The sequence below is a fragment of the Sebastes umbrosus genome, chromosome 15 (genome assembly GCF_015220745.1).
Source record: "Sebastes umbrosus isolate fSebUmb1 chromosome 15, fSebUmb1.pri, whole genome shotgun sequence".
NCBI lineage: Eukaryota > Metazoa > Chordata > Actinopteri > Perciformes > Sebastidae > Sebastes > Sebastes umbrosus.
Window position 1 is genome coordinate 11716355 of NC_051283.1, and position 21391 is coordinate 11737745.

General features: G+C 40.4%; 2 protein-coding genes across 2 annotated transcripts in view; one reads left to right on the forward strand and one right to left on the reverse strand.

Annotated features, from left to right (window-relative positions):
* Positions 1-11943, forward strand: part of sync (syncoilin, intermediate filament protein) — a 26109-nt gene extending 14166 nt beyond the window's left edge. The window contains exons 4-5 of the mRNA XM_037794125.1: positions 9676-9687; positions 11408-11943. Of these exons, the coding sequence (XP_037650053.1) occupies positions 9676-9687; positions 11408-11421 (26 nt within the window). The 3' untranslated portion in view covers positions 11422-11943. The remainder of the gene's footprint in view (positions 1-9675; positions 9688-11407) is intronic.
* Positions 10894-19361, reverse strand: LOC119502867 (sodium-dependent neutral amino acid transporter B(0)AT3-like). The gene is made up of 13 exons (XM_037794126.1): positions 18988-19361; positions 16983-17123; positions 16738-16878; positions 15740-15921; positions 15531-15641; positions 15328-15440; positions 15123-15251; positions 14880-15036; positions 14492-14696; positions 13371-13530; positions 13108-13270; positions 12166-12348; positions 10894-11186 (listed from the first exon to the last, which is right to left on the reverse strand). Exons 1-13 carry the CDS (start codon positions 19127-19129, stop codon positions 11037-11039), a joined length of 1977 nt encoding a protein of 658 aa, XP_037650054.1. The 5' UTR covers positions 19130-19361; the 3' UTR covers positions 10894-11036.
* Between the last annotated feature and the right edge of the window lie 2030 nt (positions 19362-21391).

Sequence of the window (21391 nt, forward strand, 5' to 3'; positions counted from 1 at the left end):
TTGTGTATTTTATGCTTTCCACAGATCTGCACTCTACCTGAACTGCTGGCCTTTGTTCTTAACAGTCTGAAAAGGAAAAGAAAAAGAAACATCTTGGCACACGGCTACAATTTTCTGTCTCTGGCTCAGGAGGAGCGGGATGCGGACCACTTCAAATTCAAAGGAGATGTGACTCAAAGTGCTGCCTACATCCATGGCAGTGACCTGTGGAAGAAAGTCACAATACGACTTGGCACAGACCTCACACGCTACCTGCTGGAGAGCTGCTCTGTGTTTGTGGCAGTCCCTCCTTCATGTGTTTTCCAGGTGTGTGGCGCTCCCGTCTATGACAGGGTGTCCATGACTACTGCCTCCACTGGATTTTATCTCCAGCCTCGGCCCAGGACGCATAACGGTGCTCAGTTTGTAAGGAATCGAGGTGAAGTGACCTTGAAAAGGAGACAGGAAGTTGAGAATCTTACTATCGGCAAGACGAGGAACAGAAGGGATGCAAGAGTGAAGAAAAGGAAAAGAAAGAGAGAAACTAATCAAAAGGATGAGGAGGACATGATGACTTGTTCAGGAAAGAGGAGGCGGGTAGGACAGCAAGAGCCCACACAGGAAATGCAACAGGTGTGCTATGAAACATTGGAGGAAGGGCAGCCCATGTCTGTGGAACCAACACTATCTATGAAGCCTTTGGAAAATGGCACTGCTTGTTCCAAACAGCCCGTTGAAATGCAAACAACCATAATTCCCTTGGAGGGAGGACCCAGTTGGAGATCGGGGATTTTTCCCCCTTTGCCTCCCTCACAGTGTTTTATCCGCACACTGGGATTCCTGTATGGAGGAAGGGGCATGCGTGGCTTCCTTCTCAACAGGAAGAAGAAGAGTGCTGGTGGATTAAGAAGGCTACAAGGGCAAGATTTGGTCCGAACAGTCTTTTTTGAGGGACTGGCGTATCTAAACGGGCTGGAGAGGAAGCCTAAGAAACTCCCTCGGCGCTTTTTTAACATGGTCCCTGTGTTCAGTCAACTGCTGCGTCAACACAGGACATGTCCCTACAGCAGGATACTGCAGAGGATGTGCCCAGTGGTGGAAGAGAGAGATGCAGAACAGGGGGAATTAAGCTCCCTCTTGCCTCAGCACTGTGCACCTCACCGGGTCTACCTGTTCGTGAAGGAATGCCTCTCTGCTGTGATCCCTCAGGAGCTATGGGGCTCCGACCACAACCGACTTAATTTCTTCTTCAGGGTCAGGGGCTTCTTGAGCAGTGGCAAGTTCGAGAAGCTCTCACTGGCTGAACTGATGTGGAAGATGAAGGTGAATGACTGTGATTGGCTGAAGATCAGTAAAACAGGTGAGATTGTCATAGCTGGTAGGGCTGCACGATTTTAAGAAAATATCTAATTCCGATTATTTTGACATTTTTTTCCGGCATCTCCTGCGGCAGCCACGGCCCAAACGCACTACCCCCATTCACAATGAATGGGAGGACTTGCGTTTTCACCGCACCGCCGGATCTGGTGTGAATGCAACCTTAACCAAACCACTGTCATCTCCAGGCAGATTCCCGCCTAGTGAGCTCTCATACCGGACACAGATCCTGGGTCAGTTCCTGGCTTGGCTTCTGGACGGCTACGTTGTAGGCCTGGTTCGAGCCTGCTTCTATGTCACTGAGAGTTTTGGCCAGAAGAATGCCGTCAGGTTCTACAGACAGGAAGTCTGGGCAAAACTGCAGGACTTAGCCTTCAGGTACACACACACACACACACACATACATACACACTCCTGCAAAGGTTTTTACTCATGAAGCTCACACAAACCATTTTTGTGATTTAGAGGTCACCTCTCCAAGGGTCAGATGGAGGAGTTGACTCCGGCTCAGGTGTCATCCCTCCCCAAGGCCACCGTCATCTCCCGCCTTCGCTTCATTCCCAAGACTGACAACATGAGGCCTATCACACGAGTTGTAGGAGCAGATGCCAAAACGAGGGTACAGTTTGATAATGATTAAAATTATCTCTTGCAAATCCATAAGTTGTGTGTTATAACATGAGCGTGTTTATTTAGGACATTTCTTTTCTCCTGCAGCTCTACCGAGGGCGTGTACGGGACTTGCTGGACATGCTGCGGGCCTGTGTGGGCTCCACGCCATCCCTCCTGGGCACCACAGTGTGGGGGATGACTGATATCCACAAGGTGTTGAGCTCTGTAGCTCCGGCCCAGAGGGACGAGCCACAACCCCTCTACTTTGTTAAGGTTGGTTTTTGTGTGCCAGTTTGTTAATTGTACTGGCAGAGACTGACATAATGTTACTGATGTCTTTTAAGCAGTCATATTCATTATTTTTTTTTGTGATAATAAAGCTACAAAAAGCATTATAATGTAGTTTTAGCACACTTAAAACTGTGAAAACAGGTTTCAGTCTTTTGTTAAATGCGGTTTTCCCTACTTCATTCATTCATTTTTTGTCTTTCTGTGCATTTAAGGTGGATGTGAGTGGAGCCTATGAGAGTCTGCCTCATGACAAACTCATTGAAGTGGTTGGCGAGGCTCTGTCACCTGTTCAGGATGAACTCTTTGCCATCCGCCGCTATGCAAAGATCTGGGCTGATTCCCACGAGGGCCTGAAAAAAACCTTTGTTCGACAGGTACCGACATACGCACACTTACTGTATACAGGATAACAATATTTAACTTCCATCGGAGAGTTTCTGATGTTTGTTAATACAGGCAGATTTCCTGGAGGGTAACATGGGATCCACCAACATGAAAGGGTTTGTGACGTCACTGCAGAAGAGAGGAAAAGTTCATCACGCCGTGCTGGCAGAGCAGGTGAGAGGGACATTCTCAGATGTTTCTTTAGAATAGATAAGGAAGTTTGTTACTTCTTTTAACCCTGAGCATTTTATTTCTTTTCTTTCAGCATTTCTGCTCAGATCTTCATGGCAGAGAGGCGTTGCAGTTCTTCACCCAAATGCTAACTGGCAGTGTTGTTCAGTTTGGCAAGAAGTACGCATTACCACCATTAAGTAGACCAATATGTAGCGTGTCATAGCTCATTTGTAAATGTGATCACATTCAAAGAACTTGGTACTTACAGTAATTAGCTGAGCAATATTAATATGATAATTTATCGTCTTTCAATGGAATCGTATCATGATGAAATCATATATCGAGATATGATGCACTATTACGTTGACTAAATTGATAATAGCAAGCACATACTAACTCAAATTTCTTGGAAAATCAGATCAATTTGCACTAAAGTTCTTAATTAAATGAGAAAATAATCAGTATTTTTCCTTTGTCAACACACAGGGGTATACAAAAATACCATTTACCTGGTGGTTGTTTCATATAGATTGTTTATTTATTGAATTACCAGGAAATATGCTATTTTGGCCATATCGTCCAACCCTATTTAATTGAGTTTCTACAACATCATCACACACATTCACATTTATTTTGCCCCGTTTTAGCTACAATCTGATTTTATCCCTCGGCGTTTCAGGACATACCGTCAGTGCCGAGGGATTCCTCAGGGATCGGTTGTGTCCAGTCTGCTCTGCTGTCTCTGCTACGGTCACATGGAGAATGTCCTGTTCAAAGATATTACTGAAAAGAAAGGGTATGTATATCAGTCAACGTCAACTTCTACAGATGTAATAACACATGTCCAGCAGCAGAGGGCAGTCTTTCTGTATAGTAGCAAATCTCTATTTACTGTATGTGTTATTTTCCTCTCTCTGTGTCCTGTAGATGTTTGATGAGACTGGTGGATGACTTCCTTCTGATCACCCCAGACCTACACAGAGCACAGACCTTTCTCAAGTATGACACACACACACACACACACACACAGTTTTTCTACACATTTTACAGTGTGTTGATCTTTTCTCTCACTTGCATTCAGTTTCTCTTTTGCTCCCTTTTTATAGACAAGAGGTGTAGTCAGTTACATAAATTTAGTTTAAACAAGAATAAAAGAAGTTAATAACATAATATTCTTTATTTGTAGAGATTTTTCAAACCCAGTTATGAAGTGCTTTAAACATAACAGCAAATTAAAATCAACAAATTATAAAATCAAGTTACAAAATGCATTTGATTTTTACAATAAGATGGATAAAGTCAATTCCAGAAATATGAGATAAAAGAAATAAAGAATAAAATAGAAAAATAAAATAAAATAAAATACGATAAGCTCTCCACTGAAAGTATGCATTAAGAAAAGATTTAAAGGTGCAGTCATCGTTAATAATCCAATACACTTTTGGTTAAATTCAGCGAATGTCTCCTCACGATCCGCTAGCTGTCTGTTCTGCTATCATGCTAAGGTTTGTTTTTGTTTGTTTGGGTGTTGAGTTCAAATATCAACAATCTTTCTCCAGAATCGCTGACTCCACTTAGAAAAGATGTTACTGACTCAGCTTGATTATTTCCTTGGGTTGTTTCAGAGCCTGAATGGTCAGTGAGCGTCTGTCAGCCTGGTTTTTGCAGTGTATCCCACACGGTCAGCTCTAGCCTGCCCGTGTTGGAGACTTTTCGGCCGATTCAGCATGCTGAACCTTTTTGAATGGCGAATACAGACTCCCGCCGCCTACTGGTGTGGAGAGTTATTTTCTGTCACGCAGGCGCAGAGCGTACGTGCTAACTGGCCGTCGGCTGTAGTCTTTGCGGTGTGTTCAAATGCAACTTGTCGGCCAAAGGCGACGTGAGGCGACGCAACAGTCGGCCTTTATCGCTGCTAGTTCTTTGATGTCGGCTTGGTGTGTCTGGGCTCTTAAGCTGGGCCCCTGGAACAGATAAAAACATCTGCCTGAGGAAGGCCACAAAGAGCCTTAAAAGTAATCAATAAGATCATAAAATCATTCCGAAAACATACTGGGAGTCTGCGTAAGGAGGCTGAAACAGAAGTGAAGTGATCACACCGCTTAGTTCTGGCTCAAAGCCTGGCAGCTGGGCTCTATACAGTCTGTAGTCGATTAATAGATTTTTATTTAAGACAAGGCTGTTGCTATAATCAAGGTGTGAGGAGATAACATGGACTCTGTGTGTTAAAAATCTAAAATAGAATTATTTTTTAAATATTTCTAAGATGATAAAACATGATTGTACAAGCTTTGTGATATGCTGCTCAAAACTTAAATTAACTAATTAGAAATAAATGACTATAAAACAAAACACCATGATCTCTCGCAGCAGGCTGGATCTGTTCTAATAGGGAACCGATTGATGGCAGAATTTGTTTAATTATTTGCTGGGAGCCATTATAAATCATATCTGTGTAATTATCTTCCCCCAAATCCAAATCTGTTCTTTAATCTTCCCATCTTTTTTAATGGAAAAAGGTTGAGAGACAGATTTAACACAACGTGATGCTGAATGTTTAATTTAGTGGTTGATAATGTCACTTTGACGTTGTGTGTGTGTGTAGGATCTTGCTGGCTGGTGTGCCACAGTACGGTCTGGTGGTAAACCCGCAGAAGGTGGTGGTCAACTTTCAGGTGTCGGGCAGCGTGGGGTCATGTCCCGGCATCCGTGTGCTGCCGCCTCACTGCCTCTTCCCCTGGTGTGGACTCCTGCTGGACACACACTCCCTGGACTGCTACAAAGACTATTCAAGGTGAAGCATCCCGTCAGATGTAATTAAACTAAAGAATTATTGCCTCAAGTGTGCTTATTGCGTCAGTTATGGGGCTTTTTGCAGACTTTATGGTTTCTTGTAAGCTGAGTGCCCCCCTCTGCCCCCCCACCTTCTGTACTTTGTACCTACTCATAAACATACTTGGAGAGAACTCCCAGTCCAGCATGAATGATTCATATTCATGCATAAAACACAATATATAACCACATATCCATTTACAATATTAATGTTTGTTTACTATTGTTGCTTTTTCTCTCTTTCCATCTCTCACAGCTATGCAGGCCTGTCTTTACGCTACAGCCTTACGTTGGGCTCCTTCCACTCAGCTGGACAGCAGATGAGGAGGAAACTGATGGCTATCCTCAGACTCAAGTGCCATGCCTTGTTCTTGGACCTGAAGGTCAGGGAAATAATAGTGCCTTCATAAAAAAAAGCCTTTAATTGAAGAGCTTGTCAAGTGACAGGTCTTCTACAAAGGTTTAGGTCTTTCACTCTATTTCAAAAGGCTCTTGGCCCAATATATGTTCATCAGGGGCCGTATTACAGAAACGTCCTATCTTAAGTCTTAAGTTAAGATAGGAAGAGACTAAGATAGGATTTTTCCCAATTTGGTATTACAGAAGCAAATCCTAACTAACTTTAGGAACCCTATCTTCTATTACTTCATCCTATCTTTTCTCAGGCTTGGAAATCCTAAATACTCAATCCAACATCGCTTGTCTGTTACTTAGCAACCAATGGTACTTTGACATCTCGCCGAGCTAAACAACTATGTTTTTCTCATTGAAAACTTACTGAAATGTACATTAAAACAACAAATGAGTTAGAGGTGTTGGTAACATCTGTAGAGAAATCCAATGATGTTCCTTTTAGAAAATTTACAACAACGCTAACTCTGGAGATAAAAGAAAGAGAGCGGGCTAAGATAGCAGATACAGTCTCTGCTGTATCCAGCATTCAACAGAGCGTTGATGCTATCAAAAATAAAAATAAGTACTCTGACAAGTGATACGAAAAGGCAGCTCTTATATCCACAGAGCAGAAGAAAAGTGATGGAAAAGTTAAAGTTAGGACAGCTTAACAGTTATCCTAAAGTTAGGAGAGTTTATTTAAGATTTTGGGAAGTTAGGATGCTTGTGTAATACACTTTTCCTATCTTAAGTCAGAATAGAAACATTGACTCAGGAACTGTTCATCTGTAATGGTTTAGAAGTTTCTTTGATACGGCCCCAGCTGTTCAAATCAGCTGCTAGTCAAACATACATTAGCTGTGCCTGAGTGAAGGGGCTGCCTCCTTTGAAGGACACAGCCTACAAAGGTAGAAACCTGAATTTGTACTTCCTCTAACAAATGATGCGGTCAGGCGGCATTTATCAACATGTAGAGTCAACAATATCCAAGGTGACCAGCCGGAAGTTACTCTCAAACAGCAACAAAGTTGTAAATGACCGTTGTAAACTTGTCCATGATAACTGAATTTATGACTCGTGACATTTCATGTCAACACATAATGGAAAAACAATGAAGCAGATTGATAGTAAATATCAGTAAAATCTAGGGTAGCCCCCTCCTAGTTGATTAGTTGTTTTTTATGCTTTTTTCATGCTCAATGATTTATTTCTAAGAAATTTATGAGCACATCTCTGGTAAACACAAGATTTAAAGTGGTTTTGTGTGTGTCTTTGTGGAGAAACTTTGTTTTACAGATCAGATTGATTAAAATCAACTAATCGACACAAAATCGCAGCAGAGTGTTAGTCGACTAAGAATTTCTTTGGTTGAGAACAGCCCTAATAAATACATACAGGACAAATAGTGAAACGGATCAGGGAACAAAAAAATATAACTAGTTAATATTGCCCATGTTACATATCATGTACAAATATATTAAATACTGTTTGCCTCAATTTTACCTTTCATAAACATTTTTGCATTTGATTGAGATGCATACAATGGAGTGGAAGTCCCACACATCTTTTTTCTATTTCACTTTTCACTTTTATTTCATTTCTGCACCTTCGCTTTCGTGCCGATCTTATAATAATGAATACCTTTTCCTTTTCAGACCAATTCTCTTGAGGCAGTCTACAAGAACATCTACAAGCTGGTGCTGCTTCATGCATGCAGGTAAAGACAGTGACCTGACTGACTTTTGACTCTTTTTTTCCAAACCTAAAGTGCAATCTTAAAGGGTAACTTTCGTATTTTTCAACATGGAATAAGTTAGTCATGGGGACAGCTATTTTTGAAGTTGGTCCAGTATTAAGGGAGAATGCTGTAACGGGCAGCCGGGAAACGAGTAGCATCAATGTTACGTTCACTAAAAGTGCTTGCTTTTGCCACTGACAGGCTCAGATTGTTATTATAAGTGTCTGATACATTATGGAAATGACCCTATAGAGGAACAAAATGTTTTTCTTACCTTTCGCTTGATCCGTTCTGTTTGTTATTGTGTCTAAGTCCCGCTCAAGGAGACGTCTCGTTGTGAAACCTGAATATCTGGCTCAGATAAATACAACACACTCAGCTACTCTGGCTCAAATAAATACAGGCGGTCATCGAATTCAAAGACCTCATCCATGTTGTCGAAATCAGCTTAGTATTCAGCCATGACATTGAAAATCTTTTAGTTAGCACTAAGCTACGCTTTCTGTACTCCAACACAACAAACTCTGCCCGGCTGGCACTCGCGTTTCCACCATGGATGTATTCCTCTATTCCACCGTTGTCTCCTTGCAACACGTCACCTCGACAGATTTCAGAACGAGACTTCTCTTTGAGCAAGATTCTCTCTATAATGTCAGACACTTAATACATACAGACATAATAACAATCAGTGCCTGTCATGGCAATAGCAAGCACATTAGTGGATGTAAATGACGGTGCCAGCTTGCAGTCTGTGAGCAGCTGTCGTCTACAGCGTTATCCCTCAATACTGGAGTAAATTGTTGAGAAACTGTTATCCCTATGTCAGTTAGACACAAAAACATTGGAAAATAGGGTCCAGGTTGAAAAATTCCAGAGTTACCATTTAATTAAGTACTGTAATTTTTACTGTTGTAACATAATATGCTAAAATACCACTGTCTATCATTCAGATTAAATAAATTCAGTGGGCACTGTGAATCATTTGTTTCCATTATCCATCTGAAGTATTGAAAAACAGTTCCAATCAACACAACTCTTCCTTCACTACTCACTTCCCTCTCCAGTTTGCTCATTTTAATCTGCTATTACAGTAAGCACAGGGAGGGTTATCAATCAATACCTGCACTCAGCTGAAACTAATTTTACTGCCTTTTATCTCAGAATGTAAATATCTGAATGGGCAGGGCGCGTCTTGTTTGTCTCTTCCTGATTTTTATTTTTCTCGTTAGGTTCCATGTGTGTGCCAAGAGTTTGCCCTTTGGTCAGACGGTTGCTAAGAACCCTGTCTACTTCCTGCGGATGATACTGGATATAGCTGAATACGCCAATCGACTCATCAGACTCAGCAACAAAGGCAACATTTCCCCTTCATACATCTGGGAAAAAAATCATTTAAGCAATATCAAGTTCAAAACTTATCATCTCTTTTTTTTTAATCCCTTCCCTTTACTTCAGGACTGATATTAGGCAGTAAGGCCCAGACTGGCATTGTGCAATATGAAGCAGTGGAGCTGCTTTTCTGTCTTTCTTTCTTGCTGGTGCTTTCACAACACCGTCCTCTCTACAAGGATCTGCTCCCACACCTGCACAAACGTATGTACCCTCAGGAACCACACACACACAATAATATCACCCAGGAACTATCCTACGGCACCACAAGATGACGAGCACGACATATTTTTCCAATTACGATAATAAAAGTTTATATAGCATATTTCATTCAACAAGTTCCCACAGTCCAAGGTGACGTCTTCAGTTGTCTTGTTTAGTCCAGAACGCAAAGATACTAAGTTTACAATATGCTAAGACGAGAACAAGGAGCAGCATCAGAGTCAAAACGTGGTGCAAGGTGTTAAAATCACCCAAGGTTAGAGTTCTGTCATAACTACAACGATATGAAAGAAAAAAATATTACAGACCATTCCTGTTGTTTACGGGTGTAAGAAAATATAGAAAAAAATGTAATATGATATTATGTTTTGTGATTCTGTATCGATTCTCAAAAACACTGTACTGATTTTTAATTAATAGTTTACATGCAAAGATGAACTCCGACAGTGCTTTATTTCATTTGCAAAGAGATGCACCCTCTCAAAGTAGTGCAATGATGTTTGATGTTACAGGGGCAAGCCAACTGCAATACATTGCAACATATTGAATCGTAACCCATGCATCATGATACGTATCGTATCACCAGATTCTTGCCAATACACAGCCCTACTGTTGCTGTGTCAGGAGATATTAAAGGTTCTCTATACAATATCCAGAGCATTAATATAACAGCAAACAACTATTTGCTATGTAAAGATATTGAAGAGTAATGTCTACCTGAGTAGAGAGTGCGTTATTGTAGCACCCCACACTGAGCTCTGTCAGCAGAGTTGCGGTTTGTTTTCACTGTTAGCACCGTTAACTGCGAGCCGCCTGCTCAGCCGTCGCCATGTTGAGAGCTGTGCGGAGGCAATATAAATGCTCCCAATCTCGCATTTAGCACCTTTAATAATTAATGAGCCATACGTGCCTCAAATCATGTTGCCGCTGTGTGATGGCTAAAGATATTTAATCAACTGCATGGAAAAGATCCAACATTCTACAACCCACTGGTCAAACCGGATGTCAGTAGTGATGTTTCTGCAGAATGCTAGGTCCCTGGATTACTTTCAGTGACACATGGATGACATTATTCATACAGTAAGCCTCAGCTATTCTTCTGCCTGTTACAGCCTCTTGCTTTAATCCCATTTTTAAGTTGTACTTATATGATGCAAATATCAATCTAGTTGTAAAAGTGGGTAGCAAACAGGTCTGTGTGTACATGCCTCTGCCAACTACAATGTTGCCTATCAGTATTACGGTAGAAGGTCCGAGTAGGTGGAAACGCAAGTTCAATTTCATGCCAAAATGGGCACAAAATTGCACCGCCTAATCATAAACAAAGCCTCACCTTGTGTGTTCATTTAGAGGCATGAAGTGACTCACCTTAAAATATTCCATAAATGAACAATATGGAAACATCATCATTACAACTTGCTCGGAAGGTCAAAACCCTTAAATGTGGACTTTATGAGAGGCGCACCCAACCCAGCAAATCTAGATACAACACTTTGTCTTACTGTACATGTACACAAATCCGTTTATTGCCATCTTTACTTACAGGTGCTGGAAATGTTTCAGGTGGATGAATTTTCCAGTTCACCATAAAAAAAAAAGCATCATTCAGTTCTCTGCTGTCATCCTCTTGACAGGGAAGCGCCGTCTAGAGCGGTGTCTGGGGGATCTGAGGCTGGCCAGGGTTCGACAGGCCACTAACCCCAGGACCCCAGTCGACTTCTTGGCCATCCAGATGTAGACTACCAGCCGCTAGCCCCAGTTGCAGCTCCCAACACCACAATGAAACCGTCAGCAGCTCAAAGGTATAGATAAGTATTTAGTCTAGTTTCTCTAAAATGTGTCTGTTGTGAGTTTTTGTCTTTTGTTTCTCCAAAGGGCACTGAGAATTTGGCCCAATTTCTGTCAAAGTTAAGAAAGTACAAACCTTTTTTTGTTGTTTTTCTTGTCTCCCTCTCAGATTTGAAATCAGTGATTTGGATTTATCTGATCTTCAGTGTGCCAAAAGAAAATTCTCATCAGATCTGATATAAAACAATTAAGTGATAAACCTCAGTCATAAACACACCATATAAAACAAAAAACACCTGATCAAAGTACAAGGAAATTGGATGATTAAAAATCATTCAGCTGCTGACGTAGACCCCGCCTCATCCCACAGCTGTTTGTCTCTCTGGACTTTGATATACACTTTGCGGTAGTTTTCCACAAAGAAGACATCTGAGGTCACCTGGAAGATAATTTGTATGAAAATAAGTTCACAGAAATATTGTCAGCCACTACGTTAAGTTAAATGAAGAGTTTGATGTAGCTCAGTTTTTTTTTTACATTACACTGATGACAATCTTTTAGATTCTTTCTATGAACAGCAGGAAGCTTTGAGATTCAATACAATGATTTTTCGAGACAAAATGAGTGTTAAGAATACATTGATGTTCAAAATGTAAGGTTTTGTAAATGTGGAATCAAAGTCAGATGGCGATGTATTACTTACACTACACAACAATGTACAAAGGAAAGACTGTCACTTTAAATAAATCCCGTTTTATAATTCAGGAAGCAAATGCGAGTTGTCAGGTCAAGTCCTGATAAATGTAAACATTAACAATCAGTATGAAAGTCTATATTATAGCTCAGCATGACTGATTATAAGTCAGGTATCCGGTGAATTAAGATGAGATTCCACAGAAGCAGTGACATTGTCCTTTTCTGTTCAGGAACAATGTTACTTGCAGCATTTCTTAAGCTTTCTATGTCCTTTGTTCCTGTGTTTCAACCTCAAAGCCGTCGTTGCAGTAGGGATTTAGGTCAGCGCCACGGGAGGACTTCTTGACTCCACAGCAGATCAGTCTGTAGAGAGCCACCAGAGGGATGGAAATCACAGGTACTACACAGAGGAGGATGATTATGCCAAACACCCAGTCTGGATAGGGCTTCACTTCAGTTTTTGGGAACAGTTCCTGAAGAAAAAGACAAAGAAGTATAAAATGTCATGTATATGAAACAAAAATTTCTGATGCTTACATATTATGCTTACACATTATGCTTACACGTTTTGTTTAGCAAGATAATCTCCACAAATGAACACCCCTTTTATGATTTTTGAAGCGTAAATGCAATCGGCAGAAGTAAAAAGCTAACGTTAGGCTATAAACGAACTACACCACAGTTGCATAACTTCGTGTCACTACCACTAAGCTAAAGGCGGACTAGAGGTTGGCATGATTAAGTTTTGAAGTCTCATTTCGCAACTTGCTTGCAGCCGCCTTTTTTAAGACATATAAAAGCTACAAAATACACAAGGGGATATTTACTGACATATTTTATATCGTAGAACAAAACGTAAAATCTCTTACTCAGTTGTCTGTTGTGCTCAAACACTGCAGCTTGGTTAACGGTTAACGAGGGTCGGTTATCGGTTACATTTTTTTTTCAAAATTAGCATCCCTAGTTTGAGGTTGTGCCAAACTAGCCGTTAAGCAAATGTGTTTCTTGGTGACATCACCAAGCTGCGGAAGAAAAGGCAGGACTTCAAGCAAGGCAGTTCAGGAGCAATGTTTCTGTGGGGGAGAGTAACTCCCTTTGGCGTGGACTTTGTAACTTTGCATACCTTTTATATGCACACAAAATTATATAACACACTAAAGAAAAGGGGAAAAGCACAAAAGCATATTAGATCCCATTTGATATCTCCATGTCAGTAACCTCGACTTGCTTACATAGGCCGGATTCCATGCGGGATAAGTGGGATGTTTCTGTGCCTGGAGGACCACGTAGGCAACCATCACCCCGAGGAGCAATAAGGGACTGATCACCATCCAGCATGCCTTCCAAAAGATGTTCGGCCTCTTCCCGGTCATGAAGTAGATGTCCTCACTGAATCTGTCAGAGGATACGGGGACCAGAGAAAATGTTTAATGCACTGGGATCTCAATTGTAATAAGACTACAGAGTAACATTAAAGAAGAGGAGTTCAAGTTACGTTTTCATTCCACGGACATAAATGACTCCAACGATTTCAAAGAATGCAATGATGAGCAGAGGTACGGATCCCACGTAGCTGTTAAAGACCTCTACCCAGTAGTTCCCCGAACCCAGGGTGAAGATGAGAGCCGTCAAGAAGGCTATGAAGCAGATGGCGGCTAAGGAAATGAGAAAAAAAGTTTTTCAGAGAGAATTCAAAGGGAAAACATTGACTTAAAGATGATGTGGGCACTGAAGACGATGGACTCACATTATTCGTACAGCTTAGGAATGCAAAACCAAACCGTAAAAAAACGAACCGTTCAATGACGTACAAACCAAACCGTAAAAAACGAACCCTTCAATGACGTACAAACCGAACTGTAAAAAAACGAACCGTTCAATGACGTACAAACCGAAATATAAAAACACAAACCATTTAATGACATACAAACCGAAACTTAAAAAAAACGAACCGTTCAATTACGTACAAACCAAACTGTAAAAAACTGAACCGTTCAATGACGTACAAACCAAACTGTAAAAAACTGAACCGTTCAATGACCTACAAAACAAACTACAAAAAAACAAACTGTTCAATGACGTACAAACCAAACCATAAAAAACAAACCCTTCAATGATTTACAAACCGAACCATAAAATCACAAACCGTTCAATGAAGTACAAACCAAACTGTAAAAAAACAAACCGTTCAATGACGTACAAACCAAACCGTGGGCTTGTTGAGCCGTTGCACCACTATTAAAAACGGGCGTTGTGGGGACACAAAGTGTGCATACCTTGCCACATTTGGAATTGCGCCCTACTTCAAATCGCATGTTGTCAGAGAGGTGTCCAGGCAGGTTGCTCACGTAATGATGTTTGACGAAAGCCTGAACAAAGCTCTCCAACTCAAACAGATGGAGCTGCATTTGAATTTGAATTTAGGATTGGTGGCAGGTGTCTTAGGGCATTGCACACTGGAGTAAGAGCCTCACTACTGCGCCTTATGATCGCTATATAGGACCTATTTTAAACTACCAAAAAAAAGGATGGAAATGGGGTAAAATTTTAGAAAATTCATTGGTAAAACTGTTGGAACCTTTTACTTTAGAACAGCTTAAGTCTATTTGCAGGTACCTGTTACGAGTTCATTAGGAATCCACTTGGGCAATAGCTTGAGGTCGTTGAGGGGCGTTAGGACTCCCTCTATGTTGCCAAACATGGAGGAGAGACCCAAGCTGAAGAGCATGACGAAGAACAGTATGGCCCATACCTGGGAGCCTGGCATCTCTATCACTGCTTCGGCAAACACAATAAATGCCAGGCCGGTACCCGATGCACTCTGGGGGAGGAAGGTGAAAGGAATGAACTGACTGTACATGTTTGACCAACCGACACATGATGTACTGCACTCCAAGGACAGAAAGGGGAGGCGAGAGCCAAAAACAACCAGGAAAAGAGAAATTTGACTCAGGCAAAAAGAATGCAATGTACAAGATTGGATGTGTTTTCAAAGTTACAATACCTGGTCAAGGAAATCTTGCAGGTCACAGTGCCTCAGGTTCAAACTGGCCACCTGATCTGGATGTACACGATTTAGATACTCATACCAGTGATCAAAGTTTTCCACTGTTACGTTCTGGTCTGAAAGCTCAAAGTGGTTGGTCAGATCCAAGATGTTTCTGCAGATGGGATACCAAAAAAGTCTGCCTCATTGGTATCGGCAAGAAGAAAAGAAGCTTTACACAGAATATGTATGCGTACATACTCATTTACACAAGCGTTGAAGGCGGTGGTAGCTTTAAATCCCAGGATGGAGAAGATGGGAATAGAGGCGAAGAGAGATGTGGCACTATTTATTATTCCTACTAGAATAGCGTCCCTCTCGCAGTTGTTTCTAATGGACACAGAGCAACAAAAAAAAAGTCACACAAATCATCACAATTTTACTGAGGAAGTTAAGGAGTCCTTACCTCTCTGCATTATAGCTGGAGAAAGCTATGAGACCTCCAAAGGCGACCGAGAGGGAGAAGAAGATCTGGGTGGCAGCGTCCAGCCACACCTGAGGGTTCTTCAATATCTCCCACTGCAGCGAATGTAAACACAACATATCAGGTCTGGCGTATTAAAACCTTCACCATCACCTGTAGTAGTAGCAGCAAGTGATCAAACTCACATCAGGAGTGAAGAGGTACAGCAGTCCGTCAGTTGCTCCAGGCAGAGTGAGGCCACGGATCAGGAAAATAGTCAGCACCAGGTAAGGGAACGTAGCCGTCACATACACAGCCTGAAACACGCAAACATACGATACAGCCCTCTTTCTTTCTACATCTTCCTGTGATTATCAGCAGTGATGTCAAGTATTTTTTCACTAGATAAACAGACCTTCCCCATTGACTCGATGCCTCTGATGAAGCAGATGAAGACCACACACCAGGCGCTGGCCAGACAGATGACCATCCACCATTGCAGGGAGCCGCTGGTCTCGATGTCAGGTGTGATGTTCAGGGTCTCGCGGTACCAGAAGTAGTTCGATGGAGTGCTCATCACACACTCCATGTTATATTCTATATATATGGATGCATAGAGAAGTGAAAGACAATAACAACATGGGCTTAATCTTAAAGTTATTAGTGTTTATTTTGGTTTAAGGGGAGACACCCCAGTGTATAGGTTTAAAAAATTAACTGATAGACATTGCCATGAAACTTCCCAAGTTGATTACTTACATTAAGGCAATTCTTTTTTGTATTACAAGTTTTCTGAAAATGTATGTTTAAATATGCAAATGAGGCATTATCTAATGCTAACTTTTGGTGAATTTAGGAGAAATCTACAGACACAAATAGACAAAGTAGTAAAATTAACACCTAAATGTGTATTTTGTGTACTGAAAAAAGACGTTATGGAAGCAAAATAGCAGAACAATTTACCAGTGCAGTCCCCTTGAACATGCATTAACTTTTGTAACATACTGTAGTGTACTTTCAGAGTTAAATAATAAATAAAATAAAATGGATTTTGTATTACACGAGAAATGTGTTTCTGCAAAACAATGTATCACCATGAAACACATTTTAATATCTTGGTAGGATTACTGAAAACAAGACCATGAGACCATGATTTTTTTGCTCTTTGCCTCCCACGTATTCCACTATCTGTCACTGATCAAAAGCATTTTATTTTATGCTGTGCTGCAACGGGATCCTGTGGTGCCATAAAACAATAACAATCCAGTAGTTTTCCTATTAAATCTGACCTGAAATGTCACGCAAAGCCTGATAGTTAACCAGGCCTCTTGTATCTTGGAACTTTATTATAATTGTACTAGTTTCTCAAATCAAATTTGATGCATTATAATTTTACATATAGACACATATTACCTGTGTTATCAGTGCTATTGAGTGGACACTGGCTCCACGGCAGAGGGTTTTGGAAAGAGTGAAAGAAATACCAGAGCACCCAGGCCATGATGGTGTTGTAGAAAATGCCCACCAGGAATGACACAATCATGGAGGCAATTCCTACACACAGGAAATAACATTTTCTATAAAAAAACAACAACATAACAAAGTATCTGATAAATAAACATCCTAATAAATTTCACTGATAATTCTAGGCCACCCACCGAGTCCACCCAGTATCGGAGAGATGGAGTTCCAGACGCCGATGCTGCCCATGCGGAGCCTCTGGCCTATAGCCAGCTCCAGGTAGAGCAGGGGGAGGCCCTCGAACACCAGCGCTATTAGGTAAGGGATGAGGAATGCACCTGGAGACATGAAGTAAATATTTACCTCACAGTTATTCATCTGCCAGATTAGACAATCTTTATCAACATATGTAGCAGAGAAAATGTGCTTTTGATCATGAGTGTCTGTTTGAACCATTTTCCAAGTGACTGATAAAAATGTTTTATAAAATCCTATTAAAACTATCTCTGCTTCAGAATCAGAAATTTACCGACTACCTTACTGTTGCTCTTACTGTATATAAAAACATAAAGAAATGTAAGAAAATAGATATAAAGGAATATGTAAATTATGTACATAATGCTACAAAATCGAACACAATATATGTAAAGAAATATAAATAATAATACAAATACAAATTTGAAATATATGAAATATATATAAATATCAAAGCATCAAACTAGGGGCCGATTAATCGCATGTTCATCCATAGTTAATCGCAAATTAATAGCACATTTTTTATCTATTCAAAATGTACCTTAAAGGGAGATTTGTCAAGTAATTAATACTCTTATCAACATCGGAGTGGGAAAATATGCTTGCTTTATGCAAATGTATGCATATATTTATTATTGAAAATCAATTAACAACACATCACAGGTACTGCATTTAGCATAAAAAAAGCTCAAATCATAACATGGCAAACTGCAGCCCAACAGGCAACAACAGCTGTCAGTTTGTCAGTGTGCTGACTTGACTATGACTTGCCCCAAACTGCATGTGATTATCATAAAGTGAGCATGTCTGTAAAGGGGAGACTCGTGGGTACCCATAGAACCCATTTTCATTCACATATCTTGAGGTCAGAGGTCAAGGGAAACCTTTGAAAATGGCCATGACAGTCAAAATTTAGCGCAAGTATGGCGCATTATTTAGCCTCCTTTGCGACAAGCTAGTATGACATGGTTCATACTAATGGATTCCTTAGGTTTTCTACTTTCATATGATACCAGTATCTTCACTCTAGCTTTAAAACTGAGCCCGCTACAACCTAAAAAGAAACACATGTTGCGTTCATGCTTTAAAGAAATTGGTAGCATTAAAATGAATTTGCGTTAACACGTTACTATCGTGTTAACTTTGACAGCCTTACATCAAACACATACAATATATAAGGACAGTGTAATAAGTAAATCCAAAATGCTGAGTGTGTGGGATCTATTAAGTGTGTTAAATATAAATGCTAGAATAGTATAAATAAGAATGAAATAAGAATATTTCTTGAAATGTACAGTATAAATGCAGTATTGCACAGTTGCATCATTGTACAATTTATTGTACAGTTTAATCTGAATTGCTCAAATTACACAGATCTAATGCTTAAGGTACTCAAGAAAAAGGTATTTATTGGTCACTAAGATGAGGTCAAATAGAGGCTCAGCTGAGTGTAACACTGCTTGTGGGAATCAGGAATCTCAGAGTCAATATATGAAGTTTGAACACGATCAGCTCTTACCCAACTCAACCCTGACCCAAGTCCTTTAGGATTCTTTGGGTTTGGGACAAAAGATCTCTCTGGCAACTATGAGGAAGTAAATACAGGAATTGGGGCATTTGAGCGAAAACAAACCCTGATTTTGAGCGTTATCAATCAAACACAGATAAGGTTCACCATTTTAATATTGACTGGCCTAGTTCTTTTGTTAATAACTAAATATCCTGAGGCAGAGAGAGACTCTAAAGTGTGGCTGCACTTCAATTCAGTATTTCATGATTGGATAAAAATAATCTGAACAATTTTAGGAATTCAGTGAAAACATAACATACCGGTAAGTGATAAGACGCATAAATCTCTAACAGCTAACTCAATTAAACTATTGTGTGATGTAAGATTGGGGAAATATAATGCAGCTCATATGATAGCATCATATAATAGCATCTCACCTCCTCCATAGATTTGGCACAGGTAGGGAAAACGCCAGACGTTTCCAAGTCCCACTGCAAAGCCAATACATGTCAACAGGTACTGGACCTTGTTGTCCCATTTGGGTCTCTCCGCCACTCCAGTGTCTTTTGTGTTGCTCATCCTCAGCTGGTCAATATGTTCAGCACAACTCCAGCTCTGTTACAACGATGCAACTCTCCTTAAATTAAACTTCAATATGTATTCTTATTTGGTCCAGAATTCTCCTGATCTCAGCTCAGTGCATGTCAAAATACCTCCTTCACCTGTTTAGTCTAAGTGCTCATCTCGTCCTCTGTCTTACTCTCTTTAGTGGGCTGTCCTTTAACGTCCTGTCAGTTGCAGCTTTTAGTCAGGTGGAGCTTTTATTGGTTTTCCTGAATAAATCAGGCCACCAGGAAGAGAGAGAAAACATCAGGCATGATGATTCAGTGGTGAAACCTCTCTGTTTTTTGGGGGTTTTTTTTATGGGAGTGTGCTCAGCTGGGAATAATGGATAATCTGGTGATGCTGTTTCAATGTTACACTGACTCAAAGTGAACCATTTGGATGCAATTAATAAAAAACACACCATGACCGTTGAAATTAAACAGGGAGTGAAAGCACACAGGTGACAAACCCACAAACAGTCTGCCTCTTTCAGTATACTGCTAAAAAAACATCAAATGGCTGTTGAATTAAAAAAGTGAGAGGAAATTATTTTTCTTTTATTGAACAAATTGAACTGAACACAAAAGGCACCAATAAAAAAAGAACGATAATTACAGTTTAAAGTGCAGTTTTCTACTGATACTCTTTCAACTAACTCAAAAAACCACTGAGTGCAATATTGCAGTCGTTCACGATGGGTTTATCGTGCAAGTTGACATTGCTATGATGATAAAAAAAATCAATATATTGTGCAGCCCTAGTCCTGAGCCACATAATTAACCCTCCTGTTGTCTTCGGGTCAAATTGACCCGAAGACAACAGGAGGGTTAAACAGGCCAACTGATGATAATGAACAAGGCTATTATTTGACAATAATGTTTTCTTGTCTGGCTATTATTAATAATATGAGCATACTTTTGTTAATTTTTCATGACCTAATGTTGAATTTCTGTGGATTTATCCCTCCTGTTGTCTTCGGGTCAATTTGACCCGAAGACAACAGGAGGGATAAATGAAAATGGTTGCAGTGCAGGGTGACTGTGGTACATATAAAAGAGAAATAAGTCTTTTACAACTGTAAATGTAAATATATGTACTCCTAAATGTATCCGTCATTTTAGGAAACATCTATGCTTCCCATCTACCTTCTTGTTGAGCTGCTATAATTTCAAACAGTTTCTGCCACCTGCTGGCGTAAACATACTTCTGCAAAGCCCAGACCAACATCAACATCCCCAAGTCTCTGACTGTGTGTTTGAACTAGGGCTGTCAATCAAATTCAAAATAAAATATTTAAATATTAATATTTAAAATATTGAATCGCATGATTTTCCATAGTTAATCGAGATTAATCGCACATTTTTTATCTGTTCAAAATGTACCTTAAAGGGAGATTTTTCCAGTATTTAATACTCTTATCTGTGTGGACGGTCTTGCCTTTAAAAAAAATTCCACCAGGAATGGAGGTGGACTCTTCCACCAAAGCGCTGTCTGTGATCTGATCTGCTCTCTCAGTATCACAGTCGCCAGCCATAAGCTGGAGCGGACAAAGCTGAGGAGGTTTGAGGCTTTGAATTCCAGCTTTAAGATGTTTCCCCTGGTCTCCACTGCGATCAGTAAACGACCAACCAGCCAAACTGTGGTCCAGGGCCAGAGCTGCTGTTTCCACCTCCTCATAGAAATCAGCCAGGAAGTATTTTCTGTCCACCCACACAGCATCCCCGTTAGACAGACGAGGCTCTGTGAAGCGTCGCTGGTACTCAAGGGTTTCCTCATCAGTTATCCTGGGGAAAGCCTTCTGGAAGACCTTTGTGTGTCTTATCCAGTTAATTCTTATCCAGTATCCATTAATTAAACCTCTTTGAGAGACCAGGACACTGGTGAAGGCTCAGGGCTGGTGCAGGTCTCAGGTCTCAGGTCTCAGGTCTCAGCTCTCTCCAGGTTAAATGATGTATTTGTGTCCAACACGCAACTTTTACCAAAAAAAACTAAATGCATTCCCTTCATCTCACTTACATAATTTTTAGCAAAATGGGATTGTCAAGCAGTCAGACTGATCCACACTGTCATAAAAACATAAATGTTGCACCTGACAAACTGAACTGTATTACAGTACATTGTATTTGCAATTATAATAGTTTATATAATAAAAGATCTCATACTTCGATACACGTCTATATATCGATACAGATATTGCCACACAAAATATCGCGATACTATGCTGTATTGATTTTT